Here is a 14887-nt window from a genome sequence, read left to right on the forward strand (position 1 = left end):
AGGCATCCGTTGCTACTGAGACTGACCATAGCCGTATTTCCACAGTGAGTTGCAAGTAGATTTTAGACATTAAGATGATTGGAATTAAACTTATCTCCAAGTTCAAGTTAAGTCAATAGACCCAACATCCTCAGAGAACATCTTTGAATGTTTCAGAATAGTTGGATAACATATGCTCACTACAACCAGTTGCTAAACTGAAAATCTGAGTGGGCTCTGGCTGCATTTTTACATGAAGCTACTTACTCTATCTTTGTTACACCCAGCCTCAATAAGATGAGATATCCTTGACTCTAGTTCAGGAACTTAACACAAAACCTGGTGTATTGGCCTGCTAGGGATCCCATAACAAAATACCACAGACTGGGTGGCTTAACCAACAGAAATTTATTTTCTTACAGTTCTGGAGGCTAGAATTCCAAGTTAAAGGTGTCGACATCTTTGGTTTCTCCTTAGACCTCTTTTCTTGGCTTGCAGATGGCTGCCTTCTCACTGTGAACTCACATGGCCTGTCCTCTATCATCCTCGGCTCTCTTCCTCTTCTTGTAAGGATAACAGTCATATTGGATTATGACCTCACTTAACTTTACTTCCTTAAAGGACCTATCTCCAAAAACAGTCCCGGGGGGGTTAGGGCTTCAACGTGAATTGTTGGGGGACACAGTTCAGTGCGTCACACCGAGATTGACATTTAAGGCCTGCCATTATCGGATTCTGACCCACCTTTCCAATTCATTTCCTGTCACTCTTCACGCTTCCTGATATATATGTAATGATGTCATGCTATCCTATCTTTGTTCATTCGTTGCCTTCTTCCTTGAATGACTTCTCTGCCTCCACTTCCATAACCAAATCCTACCAGGCCTTCAGAGCTCTGCCCAGTTTCCATCACTTTCCACAAAGCAGTCCCAGATAGCCTTTACCCCACCCCTCAAAGTGATCTCTGCCTCCTTAAAGCTCCCAATGCTTTTCATACTTCTTACGGACAGAACTTACCACATTCTACCTTTGGATTCTGGTCTGCCTTTGTACTGTAGCTGTCTCTGTGCCTACCTATCTCCTTCATTTAACTGTACTTTACAGCATTAGCAGTGGCAGTCCCAAGGGCCCCATAGTGATTTTTCTTAGCACAAGGATACCAAATAATCATTTGTTGGCTGAGTGACTCTTCCTTTTACATGTTCCCTAGTCCTCATTTGAACTTCTCTCCATACAGTGGATCATCTCCGAGTTGGCTTGTTACACATACTCCATGGTAGCCGTCCCCCTCTATGATACTTTGGGAGCAGAAGCCATCGTACACATCGTCAACAAGGGTAAAACTTTACTATTACATTGTAACTTGATTCTTTCTTAATGCTGAGTAATTCCTCCATATCTGCTTTTGTTACCAGACTTGCAATGCTGAAACCAGAACAGTGCTCAACTCTTTCTTGTCCTGTACTCCCTAGGTTATAATTTACGGGGAAGCTACAAAAAGCACATGAGGCAGGGATGTGCATAGACAGAAGGTTCAATGAAATGCCTCAAGGTGGCATAGTATGACAATATAGTTTAGAGATAAGATTATTTACTTTGGCCACACTGGATAAAAGGCCATAGAGGCCATAGACTAAATCACTTAATTGACTAAATCTCTGTGAAATGATTGATTTAATTTCCTATTTTTGTACCACGTCAGTACAGTTAACCAACATGTACCGATGTCTATGGTGTGTCTGTAGAAAAAATTATCATTGTTAGAGAAACAAGTACAAATTAAATAGGCAAGTAACAGCCCTTTCACATACCCAAGATGTCACTTTCTGTCACAGAACTAGTAGACTGAGTAGATCCATTTGAACTATAGACACAATCAGAAGTTTTCTACTTGTATAAACAAGTATTAAAGCAAATGCTATCATTCAGCATCATAAAATAGTTGTCTGCTAAAATCCCATTTGCCCCTTCTTTTCTCTTCTCCTATTTCTTCGCTCCCCAAAATAAAACACATTGATGGGACCACTTCTAAGCAATTCATACACCTTGTCTGTATTCTTAAGCAGAAGAAATTTTGTGGCTCCTCTAGAAACCATAAACTGGGGGCCAGCCCAGTGGCGCAGCGGTTAAGTGTGCACATTCCGCTTCAGCGGCCCAGGGTTCACTGGTTTGGATCCCAGGTGCAGACAGGGCACTGCTTGGCAAGCCATGCTGTGGCAGGCATCCCACATATAAAGTAAGGGAAGATGGGCACGGATGTGAGCTCAGGGCCAGTCTTCCTCAGCAAAAAAAGGAGGATTGGCAGTAGATGTTAGCTCAAGGCTAATCTCCCTCAAAAAGAAAAAAAAAAAAGAAACTGTAAACCGTGTTGGCAGCATGCAAGAAAACTATGTGCTGTTTCAATTAAGCTCATTTATTATCAATGGAATGTTTCAGGTTTTATACATTATAAATCTGATTTGCAGACATAATCTCCTTTGGGGACCCACTAGCTTTGAAATTTTCAAAAATCACTTCCTCCTTGCAAGACATACAGAGCAGGCTAGTGACCTCTGGCTCTATCTCTGCTTTCAGCCGATATTGCCACGGTGATCTGTGATACCCCCCAAAAGGCATCACTCCTGCTAGAGAATGTGGAGCAGGGCCTCGCCCCAGGCCTGAAAATGATCATCCTCATGGATCCCTTTGATGATGACCTAAAGCAAAGAGCGGAGAAAAGTGGAGTTGAGCTCTTGTCTCTGTGTGATGCCGAGGTATGGATCTGAAACTCAACTCACTGCTTGAAGTCTGGTCTGAACCATGGACAACTTGCAGGACATCTACACAAGAGCTCAGGCTGTTATTCTCCAAGGGTGGCAGGAGAGAAGTAAATTAGACTGATGCTGTGAAGCTCTGAGAATAATTTCCCCAAGACAACTCAGAAACCATGCCAGGGGTGAAGAAAGGTCTGTGGCCAGTGTGCACAGACTTCTAAGTAGATAATTTATAAATACAGAGGTCAGGGGTAGTTAAGGGTATAGTTCTGGAGCCAGGCTGCCTGGGTTCACGTTCCAGCTCTGCATGTATTGGTGAGGTGACCTTGGGCGAGTTACTCGACATCTCCCTTTCCCCTTCTGTAAAATGAGGTTAAAATAGTCCCTACCCTAGAGAGGAGTTGTAAAGAGTTAAAGGAGTTAATACATACAAAGTGCTCAGGATAGTGACTGATATGTAGTCAGCCTTGAAATGTCAACTATTCATATGATTCAAAAGGATTCAGGGGCCAGCCCTGTGGCCGAGTGGTGGTTTTCATGCTCTGCTTCAGCGGCGGAGGGTTTCACTGGTTTGGATTTTAGGCACGGACATGGCACCGCTCATCAGGCCACGCTGAGGCGGCATCCCACATGCCACAACTAGAAGGACCCACAACTAAAATATACAACTATGTACTGGGGGGATTTGGGGAGAAAATGCAAAAAAAGAAAGATTGGCAACAGTTGTTAGCCCAGGTGCCGATCTTTAAAAAAAAGAAAAAGATTCAGCAATGGTCCTAGATGACTGAACCTTAAGAGTATGATGGAAAGTTTGGACATTTGGAATCTGCCCTCTTGAGGTTGCTATTCTAGAGAAACATGCTCTTCCCTGGTGCTTCCATTGTGCCTAACTGTTGGCTTCTGGGCCTGATCCATGTTGGAATTTTGGCTCTATTCCCACAGAGGCATTCTCATGGAAAAGGGAAAGAGAGGGCTCTATTTGTCATAAATCTGTCCATTTCAACTAATGTCTTTCTTGGTATTCTGTTCATGTAGATTCTAGGCAAAGAAAACTTGAGAAAACCTGTGGTAAGTTTTCTTCTGCTTGAATTTGAGTCTTGCCATATGCAGCTCTCAAAGTTCATGGCAGACTAAGCCTGTGTGCTTCCCCCTCTAGCCTCCTAGACCAGAAGACCTGAGCATCATCTGCTTCACCAGTGGGACCACAGGTCAGTACCCATGAAACTGTCCCAGAGGCCCCTGGTCAGCCAAAAACATGGGTCGAGTCACTGACCACTGGTGGGCTGGTAAATATACTCTAGAGTGAGCCCTGTCCGACTTTTGAGTATGCATGCCCAAATAGAAAAACATAAGCATAAGCAAATAAACTTCATTGAACACACTGAGAGGTGTTTACATGCTATGGATTTCAGGGGTCTTAAAGATGGCATCATAAAGTCAACTTTCTTCCCCAGCCCAACCAGTCTCTCAATTTGACACCACTGGAATGGTTTCACTCAATCAAAGTAACCCAATGATAGTTCTACACAGATCACTGTGTGTCCCCCACCCCTATCTGGCAGCTACCTATCTATTAGAACTCTTAATAGCTTTTAATGTGGCCCGTGATGACCTATGGTTATATTCATTTCATTGTGCCCAGTTTATAAGATATAACCTAGGTAATATTGTCATATCTGAAGCTTTAAACATAAAAACAATGGTGGTCACTTGGATGTTTTAAAAACTTTTACTGCATTGCTGTCTAAGATTATGGCTGTGCCCTGTGTAGTAGCAGAAGGCTAACGATGCTATCAGCAGTAGCTTCTCTAGGGGCGTTAATCATTCATAAACAGAGTCACATACCATTCATAAAAAGACATAGTGACAGGAGAAGCTCTTGGCTCTCTAGAAGAGAACCAATTGAATGTAGCTTCTTATTTCAAAGCCAAAGGCTACCTATTAATTACATAAAGGATCTTTCTCTCCACCTCTTGTTTCCTACAGGTGACCCCAAAGGAGCCATGATAACCCATCAAAATATTACTTCAAATACTGCTGCTTTTCTTAGATCTATGGAGGTCAGTGATCAATTGAAAAAGAGGAATTCCTAATTAAATTTCAATTGAAAATTCCTAATTAAAATAGGAATCTGCCATAAGATTTTAATCTTGAAATTAGAGAAGGCATAGAGGAAAAAAATAGGTTTAAGGCCTAAGTATGCACACATATCAGTGCCTCTTTGTCCAGAGGACTGTGCATTTTCACGTCTTGGTCTTTTAGGATCACTGCAGAGCTCTACACTCTGTGCAGTTAAGGGTACCTCTTACAGTTGTACAGTACATCACCTGCACAACCATATGTGGCAGTTCTGGGAAGGAGTAGTTTTTTAAAAATTTAAAAAATATTTTATTGAGATATGATTGACATATAACATTATGCTAGTTTCAGATGTACAACATAATGATTTGATGTTTGGGTATATTGCAAAATGATCCCCACAATAAGTCTAGTTAACATCCATCACCACGCATAGTTACAAATTTTTTCTTGTGATGAAAACGTTTAAGATCTACTCTCTTAGCAAATTTCTAATATATAATACAGTATTACTAACTAGAATTAATAGTAGTTTTTAAATCTCCTTCGAAGAGAAAGTTGGATTAATACAATGTTGTCTCCTCTTTGTTCCCTGATCTGTAGGGTACTTTTGAGATCAACCTTGAGGATGTGACCATATCCTACCTCCCCTTGGCTCATATGTTTGAAAGGGTTGTACAGGTGAGTGTCCTATGTTCCTAGCAGGTATGTGAAGAGGGAGTCCTGACTTGCTAGTCCCACGTCTATTCCAAAGGGAACTCTACATCATTGACAGTCCTTTCTCTAAAGGGAAGGGCACAGACAGGGACTTGGTACAGCTGAATCCCAGTCCTAGCATTACCTCTGCCTTGCTGTGGAGCCTTCCTCTGTGGATCTGTGTGTCCAAGAGGGCTAATGCTTCCTTCTGCTTCACACAGGGTACCTGCAAGACCAGTGAGGTCATAGCCAGGAGCTTGCTACCTATACTTAATTCTGAGCTGGGATACAAGACATTACTTCCCCTCTATAATTTTATTTTGGTTAAAATTTTTGAAAAGATCTAGGGTTAGAGCAAAGGAGGTTCCCCACAGAGGGCAGAGAAGGAGCATTTGACCAGGTAAGATCCAGAGCGTGTTAGGTGGAACCATCAGGATGGAGAGCTGGCAGAGAGCTGCCCATCTGTGAGTGGCCTCCAGGCTTTTCAGGCTATTCTGAGGCCAATGTGAGAACTGAAAGCAGTTCTGGCCTTTCAAAAACACAGGTGGTAATATAGATGGGAAATCCTTTCTTTGCTTAAATACCTCTTTAATCAGTTTATCTGTTGATGCATGAAATGGCAATATGAAATATTCAGTTCCTTGGGCTAAAATGTTGACATCTGATGAATAAAATATTGATTCTAATAAGCATATTTTTTTCACATTTTAACATTTCTGAAACTGAGACAGTTTTACAATTGTAGGGATGTTCTAGTTTAATTGGCAGTGTCTTTTCTAGGTACTTCATAATGAATGGCCTCTTACAAAGGATGATGTCTTAGTCAATCCCCCAGAGCTGTGGGTGGAGTAGGGGTGGGCCCTGAGTCTCACAATCTGTCTTATCTGTCCTGCCTCCACCACAGAAATGAGTTTCCATCCTGTCCTGGGGGTAGGCTCTCAGAGTTTTGGATACCTGAAATGCGGGGGTGAGGGATGCTGCACAGGGAAAAGTACCCATGGATGTCAACCTAGTTCCCCAATTCTGTCCAAGACAGGCCCCACCTGAAGTGGTCCTTTGACTCTGAGCCCTATTCTTTGGTTTTGCTTTTAGGCTGCTGTGTACACCTGTGGAGCCAAAGTTGGGTTCTTCCAAGGAGATATTCGGTTGCTGCCTGATGACATGAAGACTCTGAAGCCCACAGTGTTTCCCACGGTGCCTCGAGTCCTTAACAGGGTCTATGATAAGGTACTAACCTTGCTTCTGCTGGACTGGCCCTGAGATGAAGGAACTATCTTTGGCTTAGGACTGACTGAGGCTCTTAGGGACTCTATATTGCTAAGAAATTTGCTCTGTTTCCACCCCCCGCTCCCTACAAGTATCTACTTACAGCCACACTTACAAATGCAGCCAGGAAAAACCATAATAAATGAAACCCCCTTTCCTCTGGGTGAGATTATTTAGACCTGACCTGGAGAAAGAGCTCAATTCAGAGACTTGGGGAGCCCCTCAAAATTCAGCCAACTTACTGGGAAGTTGTTACTCTGATTTCATAACACCTGCTGGTTATTGAGCTTGTTACTGAGGTGCCAGGCCCCATGGTAAACATTTGATATGCGTTCCTTCATTTAATCCTCACAAAAGCACAGGAAATCACCTACACTGATTATCCTAACTTACACATGAGGGGACTGAGCCTTGGCGGTTAAATAACTCATCCAGAGTCATATCTAATACAGGGTGGGATCAGAATCACACGGTCACATAATAGTTTTAGCTGTCATTGATCACTGCTCTTTTTTTCACTAGGGTTAGTAAAATTGTGATTTTTTTTCTAATTCAATCATTTCTCTTGCATTCATATGGAAGCTGAGATGCTTCCATAAAGGCATGACAAATATTTGATTCTTTTCCTTTATTTATCAACATGCAAAATAATCAACTAGTGCCCCAGTGATCTTCAAAAATGGCCAATGAGATTTTTTCTTTGTAACATTATGAACTTGTGATTTGCATATTTGTATGTCTAATCCATTTCAGCTGCTCTTCTTGATGTTCAGATTATCCCATTTGGGAAGTTGGGAGCCCCATCAGTTGCTCCTGTGTCCTTTTGATATGACCCCGGTAGTCTTAGATAGTTCTGGCACAAGAGGTCCCAAGCTCATTTTGTATGTTTCTCACCCAACTCTTGGATTGACTAATTTCTCCAAGGAGCCCTTGGAACCGAGATTTGAACTCAGGCAACATAATAAAATAACAGAGCCCAGGCTCATAAGCATGAGCTCGATCATCTCATAATTCTACAGGCATGGGAGCTCTGAGAAAATAACACCTGGTCATTCTTCACATGCCTTGGACCCTACCCTTGAGATTATAACATTCCTCTTCACACTTGGGAATCTCACTAGGTGCTATCCTGGGGCTCCAGGGACAGGGCAGGCAGCAATCTAGAACACAAATGACCACTGGACATTAAAAGCCCTGGTTTCTAACAGAATTGTTAACAATTCTAGCAGTTCCTCATCATGTTATGGAATTATTAGATTTGGTTGTTGTCATGGTTTTTGTTCATGTTGTTGGCATTTTTTATTTTTGAGGGATAGTTACTCTATAATATGGTAATATTTAACACACAGTTCACTTATAGAACATATTTTTAAAATAGAGAACATTATTCACTTGAGTCTCTCAATTCCAGCTCTTTGTCAGTGACTTAGGAGGAAGTTGAGTCTTGTGAATATTGAAGAAAGAGAAATCTCTTAAGGTTGAGAGAGGGATTGGGAATAACACAATGCAGGCAGCATTTGAGTGTAGATCTTGGAAAGAAACGGAGAGATATGGGCAAATTGATGGTACAGATGTGAGCAGATGCTTGAAGCCTAGAGCACAGTTGGTATTAGGTGGTGAGGATGAGCAGCCCTGTTTGACTGGGTGCCAAGAAATGAGAGTGCAAATATGGAAGACGGCTGAAGAGGCATTCTTTGAATTTGGAACTGGAAAATAACTTTGATTTCCTTGAATCTGATTTCCAGCAGGATGGAATCTTGAAGGCCAGAATATGGAGTTCAGGATTTAATTTTGGAAAAAGGGACTTTCTTTGAGTTGTACTTGGCAGCTCCTTTGGCAAGACTGTGGTTGTTGGGTTTTAGAGGCCAGAGTTTTTAGTGTGGTTGTTGGATTTTAGAGGCCACGGTGAAGCCAGAGTCAGGGAGAGGAGGGAAATCATGTGAGCTGGGGCAATAGTGTCAGAATTAAGCCCAAAAGGAAGAAATAGTCTCAGTAGGAAGACTGTTGGGTTTTGTATGGGGTGGCTAAAGGAACTTTAGTTACAGAGAAAGGTGGTATTTCTCCAAGTTTAGCGTATGTAAGTATCAAAGGAGCAAGGGGAGGGAGAGGTGGTGCTCCTTTGAAAAATCAGATTCTTAGGCCCTTCCTTAAGCTACTAAATCAAAAGCCCTAGGGTGGGCCCACTGAGCTGTTTTTTTAATCTAGTACTCCCAGATGACTTTGTAAGTAAATGCTGACCACTTTTTGAGGACATGCTTATTTCAGTTGTCAAAGTTGTCTGCCAAGGATGAGGAATTGGAGGAGATGGAGCCCTGTATGTATGTCCTAAGTTCACTTCTTTCTTAGTGTGGCCATAATTCTCTGGCTTCCTCATTATCCAGCAACCCAGTTCATGCATGAGAGCCACTTCTTTATGAAGCCAGAAGGCACCATGTCCTGCTCACTGAAGAATGGCCTTGGTGAGTGTCTCCAATAGGTTTCCAACTAAGAGGAGTTATCACCCTACAGGTACAAAATGAAACCAAGACACCCTTGAAGAAGTTCTTGTTGAACTTGGCTGTTGCCAGTAAATTCAGTGAAGTGAAAAGAGGTGTCATCAGGCGTGACAGTATCTGGGACAAGCTCATCTTTGGAAAGATCCAGGTAGGTTGGGTGGGTCCTGGACAGAACCAGGCAAATATTTGGGCTGCCCACTGACCTAGCATACTCTGCTTTCCCTCTGATGGTTGAGCGTCTGGAGATACTTTCACACTTTCTGTGTTCACTCACCATTTGAGATCTCTCTTGGACAACTTTGTCAATAAACAGAATTGGTCAAAAAGCAGAAAACAGATTTCACTTAGGTCCTAGCATTCCCTCTTATTCTCATAAGTTGTCTGTTAAGATTATAAGTAATTTGAAGGGCCCAAGAATACAAATTATTTGAGAAAATGTTTTAAAAACTACAGGTCTGGTCCCAGCTATGAATGGTGGTGACAATAATAGCTCACATTTTAAGTGTTTTTCCACAACACCAGGCCCTATTCTAAGAGCTTTGTAAATTAACTAGTTTAATTCTTAGAACAACACTGGGTAGGCTGTTGTATCCATTTTGCGGTGGAGGAAACTGAAGCCAAGGAAATAGGTTTCAGCAGGTCTTTTGTTTCTACTAACCAGGCCAGCCTGGGAGGGAGGGTTCGCTTGTTGCTCACCGGAGCTGCCCCCATCTCCGCTCCCATCTTGACGTTCTTCCGTGCGGCATTGGGATGTCAGGTAAGCCAAGCAGCTTCTCTGAAGATAGCTTATTTCACTTTCGCACATGTAAAGCTCAGTGTTGACGTAAAAATTGAAAAACAACTGAAAAGTACCAAAGAGAAAGTCACCCCAAATCTCAAAATCAAGAGAAAAAAACTTTCTAGTCACCTTTTTATGCATCTGTGTACAGAAACCTTTACATAAATGACATCAGTGTTCTAAAATACTTGTTAAACAGTGTCCCATCAACATTGCTCCCTGTCAAATAAATATCTACATCATTTTAATGGTTTTGCAATAGCTTATTGAATGTTCCCAAATAACTAGTCTCCTATTGATGGACACTTGAGTTGCCTTTTTTTTTTTTTGCTGTTATAATCAATGAAGTGATAAGAATATTTGTGTATCCTTTAGTATTTATGCTGTTATCAACTTAGGATAAATCCCTCCAAGCAGGGATGATTGGGTCAAAGTATATAGGATTTTGGGATTTTTCTTTTGAGGAAGATTAGCCCTGAGCTAACATCTACCGCCAATTCCCCTCTTTGCTGAGGAAGATTGGCCCCGAGCTAACATTCATGCCCATCTTCCTCCATTTTTTATATGTGGGACGCCTGTCACAGCATGGCTTGATAAGCAGTGCACAAGTCCGTGCCAGGGATCCGAACCGGCGAACCCCGGGCCGCCAAAGTGGAGCATCCGAAGCAGTGTACCACTGTGCCGGCCCCCAAAGTATACAGGCTTTTTTTACATGTTAATGTAGATTATCACACTTCCCTCCAGAAAGGTCTTGTCTTTTTTATACGTTCCTGCAAATAATGCATGAGACCTTGTATAGCCACATTCTTGCCAGGGACAGGCTTTTTCAATCACTTAAATCTTAGCCAATCAGATACATAAAAAATCGTATTGCAGTTTTATTTCTTTTATTCACACTGAACATCTTTTCTATTGCTTATCAGCACTTGTATTTCTTTCATGAATACTCTGTTACTTTCTTATCGAAAAATGGGCAAAGGATAATTTACTTCTGTTTCATGTTACTTTCTAAGAGTTCTTCATATAGTAATGATATTAATCTTTGTTGTGTTAGAAATATTTTTCCTAGTCTCCTCTTTTTGCATTTTGTATTGCTGCATAAAAGTTTCAAATGTTTATGTAGTCAAACTGATTAATCTTTTCTATTTGTGGTTTTTGAATTGCTTAGACAGGGCTTCCTAACCTCCAATATTTCATAAGACTGTTTTCATCCAGATTTTCTGGTAATCTTATGGTGTTACTTTTTTTCCAATTAAGTGTCTGCTCCATCTGGAATTTAGTACAAGGGCTTGAGCATGGATATTGTCTCTCTCTTTTTTTTTTTTTTTCTCCAAATGGCTAACTAGTTTGTCCATTCGACCGACATGCACAGCATGAGTGAAAGAGACAGGCTTGTCCTCACAGAGTGTCCCATATCTGGAGAACCACCATCAAAAAACATTCTGAATTGATACCAAGGCCAGGGGTCCTCTAGTCTTTCAAACTAGCCCCCTCTTGGCCATTCTTAACACTTTCTTTTCCCTCGGCCCCTAAAACCAATAGATCAGAAGGTCCTGTTGCTACACCCCTTTCAGAAATGCCTTGCTCTACCAACTCTGCCCATCACAGGCCACACCCCTCACTGCAGCAGCCCATGCACTTGTTTCCCCTACCAGTCTCTCTCCTGTCAAGATATCTTCTATACCAGGGGTTGGCAAACTGCAGCAGAGGCCAAATCTATCCCTTTGCCTGCTTTTATAAGTAAAATTTTAGTGGAACACAGCCATACCCATTCATTTATGTATTGTATACTGCTGCTTTCATGCTACATTGGCAGAGTTAAGTAGTTGAGACAGAGACCAGATGGCTCAAAAAGCTGAAAATATTTACTATCTGGTACTATTGAGAAAAAGCCTGCCAACCCCTGTTCTATACCACAGCCAGAGTTATTTCTCTTAAAAAATCCTACTCACTTTCTCCAGTTCGTTCAGTAGTGCTCCATTGCCTAGGTTCAAGACCAGTTGACATTGGGTTGCACATCCCTTAAGGAACAACTCGCATTTTCCTATCAACTTGAAATGCCACATTTCCCAAAGTACAGTATAAGATTCCATAATTTGGTCTATTTCTGGACCCTTTTGGTTTTTGAGTGAATCCCCACTTGTAAAGACTTAGCAGCTCGGGTATGAATTCAAGTTATTAGGACACTAAGTGAACTAACTCCAACCCTCAAAGACCTTGCTTTTCCCATGTCTTGCCATAGGGCACGGCCAGCTCATGCTTTATCTTGAGTAAGTCTCAAAGCCTTTCTTTGGTTTCCCCAGGTGTTTGAGGCTTATGGTCAAACAGAATGCACTGCTGGGTGTACAGTTACATCACCTGGGGACTGGACATCAGGTAGGCTCTCCATCTAGTGGGCGGGAGGTGCCATGGTTGGGAGAAGAGTTCTAACTGAACTAGGACTTAGGAGTTTGGATAACCTCAGTGGTCTAGATGAATGTGGCAAATGCCAAACTCAAGTTTTGGTCCAGGCCTTCCTATCTTGGCTGTCCAGCAGGTGCCAGATGATTTTTCAGTCATTCTTTTAGAGTCAATCCATAAATCTCTCTGATATAGCTGGAATTATCGCCATTTTATGGTTTCCCAGCTGACTTGGTGTGGTGTGTTCTAGGCCATGTTGGGGTCCCCTTGCCTTGCAATTACGTGAAGCTGGAAGATGTGGCTGACATGGACTACTTTTCAGCAAACAATGAAGGAGAGGTGGGTACCGGTCGTCACGTCCAGACAATCATGGTGGGGATGTTTGTAACAGAAAGAACACACAATTGTGAGCAGGCTTGGGTTTGACTTGTTTGAGATCTTTCATAAGGATCTGAGCCTCACTTTCCTATCCCCCACAATGGGGATTAAAATCTGGGCTCTTCACGTCGTAGTAACCTGTAGCTCTTCACACCAACAACTGATTTAAGGTGGGAGCAGGTGTTTTGTAAAGTACCCAAGCCGGGAGTAACAGCCTTTGCTATTGTCACCACCTGTACCACCTGATGTTTAGGTCTGCATCAAAGGCACCAACGTGTTCAAAGGATACCTGAAGGAGCCTGAGAAGACAGAGGAAGTCCTGGACAAGGATGGCTGGCTTCACACAGGAGACATCGGTCGCTGGCTCCCGGTGGGTGTTTCTTCAAAGCTCCTGGGAGTCTATGCTACTGGATTGGGGAAAACCATCTGCTTATCAGGAAGATGTGCAGACATACCAACAGATTAGTCAGCTGAGTTGGGATGGCTCCTTTGACAATGGAATAGACTTGCTCACAGATGAAGGAAAATTAGGTACCTTTTCCGGGGGAGGGGTGTAACGGTCTGATTGTTGTTTTCTTTTGTTTTACTTTTCTTGAGGCAGAAATTGTGATCTGATAACTCCATGGGCCTGTAACATTTGCCTTTCATGAGTTTCAAAGGACTAAGTTTCTTCCCACTTAATATACAGAGCTATATCAAAACAAGGAAGCAGGATTTCTAAACGAGGTGTATGCGGAGGCTAGTTTTTGCCTGTCAGTCACAGCCTTTCTCTGTGGAAGACAGAGACATTTTTTTAAGCATAGCTTGCTGACATGCAATCAGTAGTCGTCTCTGTCAACCCCATCTGTTTTCCTAAGAGAGGAAATTATTGCCTGATAGCGATGCAGCCTTAGAAGCCCTGCAGGGGATTTTCCAAGAGATCTCCTCTCTGAGAAGTTTTTGTCTACTACGTGCTGGGGGAGTGCGAATGTAATCGTATCTTAAATCTCCTTTCTTGCTCAATATTCTCAAGATTTATGTGACATTTAAGGAATGCTTGACAATGAGACCTTCAAGAACACTGGTTCAAATGATGTATTTCATAGATTTGGGTCTAGGTGTATCTTGCTAACATATCTGTTTCTGTATAATAAGAGTTCCCTGCTCTGATTAGCCTAGGATGTAGGCAATAGATGGGCCCCCACACTGGAGTTATAAAGGACTGAGCCTTATGAATCACCTCCAGATAATGTCTGTTAGGCTGAAATGATGGCGAATTTCTTAAGTCACGCTTGTTGATGGTTCCAGGGTTGGTTCAGTCTATTGTCCTACTTAGGGTGTGATCATGTGGACTGTATTTGCCACTTGTCCCAATTCTATAACTCAAATCCCTAAGAACCTAAGCTCCTCAGACCAATTAGCTCAGAGAAATGAAGCTGCAAATAACCTCTGGTGGCTGGGCAGAGAGCCCTCGCAGCCCTGCTTCTGTCCTAACAACCACAATTATTGACTTGTCTGATTAGCATTAGCACAGCAGAGCTGTTGTAGCCTGCTCTGGATCTAACAGGAGGGCTCCATTAAAGGGAGTCAGGGAGGGCACGATCTAACTGAGTCAAACGTCTTAATAGAGAATAACTCCTTCCCTAGTGAGGAGCATTCTGGAAATGGAGTAATTGAAAATTAAGTTATTGGAAATTCAGAGCTGCAAAATTTCTTCGTGGGATGAGGCCACCATTTACACCACCCCAGAAGGTTCTAGGGACTTTTTCTGAGGCTGCCTATTGACTCTCCATATAGACAAAGTGTAGACAGGTTCTTGCTGGAAGCTGCTTCCCTTCCTTTCCCCAAGCCAAGAAAGAGAACTAAAAGATTGCTCAAAAGTCTCTAGAGAAGTCAAGTTTAAAGAAGGAAGACAACTGTGACTTTGCCTCTCTCGCCACTGACACGATCCACAGGGCTCAGCCACACTGACGCTGTTATCTGTCTCCCATAGAATGGAACTCTGAAGATCACTGACACGATCCACAGGGCTCAACCACACTGACGCTGTTATCTGTCTCCCATAGAATGGAACTCTGAAGATC

General features: G+C 42.4%; 1 protein-coding gene across 4 annotated transcripts in view; it reads left to right on the forward strand.

The window, feature by feature from the left end:
- The window catches only part of ACSL5 (acyl-CoA synthetase long chain family member 5), a 44317-nt gene that overhangs the window by 26094 nt on the left and 3336 nt on the right, over positions 1–14887 (forward strand). For 3 of the 4 annotated variants that reach the window (XR_006887456.1, XM_046653261.1, XM_046653260.1), the window contains exons 7-18: positions 1217–1316; positions 2554–2732; positions 3768–3800; positions 3889–3940; positions 4719–4792; positions 5415–5492; positions 6600–6734; positions 9282–9416; positions 9930–10025; positions 12350–12422; positions 12697–12785; positions 13078–13194. Coding sequence is in view for 3 of the 4 variants with exons in the window: in XM_046653261.1 (XP_046509217.1) it covers positions 1217–1316; positions 2554–2732; positions 3768–3800; positions 3889–3940; positions 4719–4792; positions 5415–5492; positions 6600–6734; positions 9282–9416; positions 9930–10025; positions 12350–12422; positions 12697–12785; positions 13078–13194 (1161 nt within the window). In the remaining variant the exon portion in view is untranslated. Of the gene's footprint in view, positions 1–1216; positions 1317–2553; positions 2733–3767; positions 3801–3888; positions 3941–4718; positions 4793–5414; positions 5493–6599; positions 6735–9281; positions 9417–9929; positions 10026–12349; positions 12423–12696; positions 12786–13077; positions 13195–14796; positions 14860–14887 lie in introns of those variants that run through there. The other variant, XM_046653262.1, reaches the window with a different exon arrangement.

Source organism: Equus quagga, chromosome 2 (genome assembly GCF_021613505.1).
Source record: "Equus quagga isolate Etosha38 chromosome 2, UCLA_HA_Equagga_1.0, whole genome shotgun sequence".
NCBI lineage: Eukaryota > Metazoa > Chordata > Mammalia > Perissodactyla > Equidae > Equus > Equus quagga.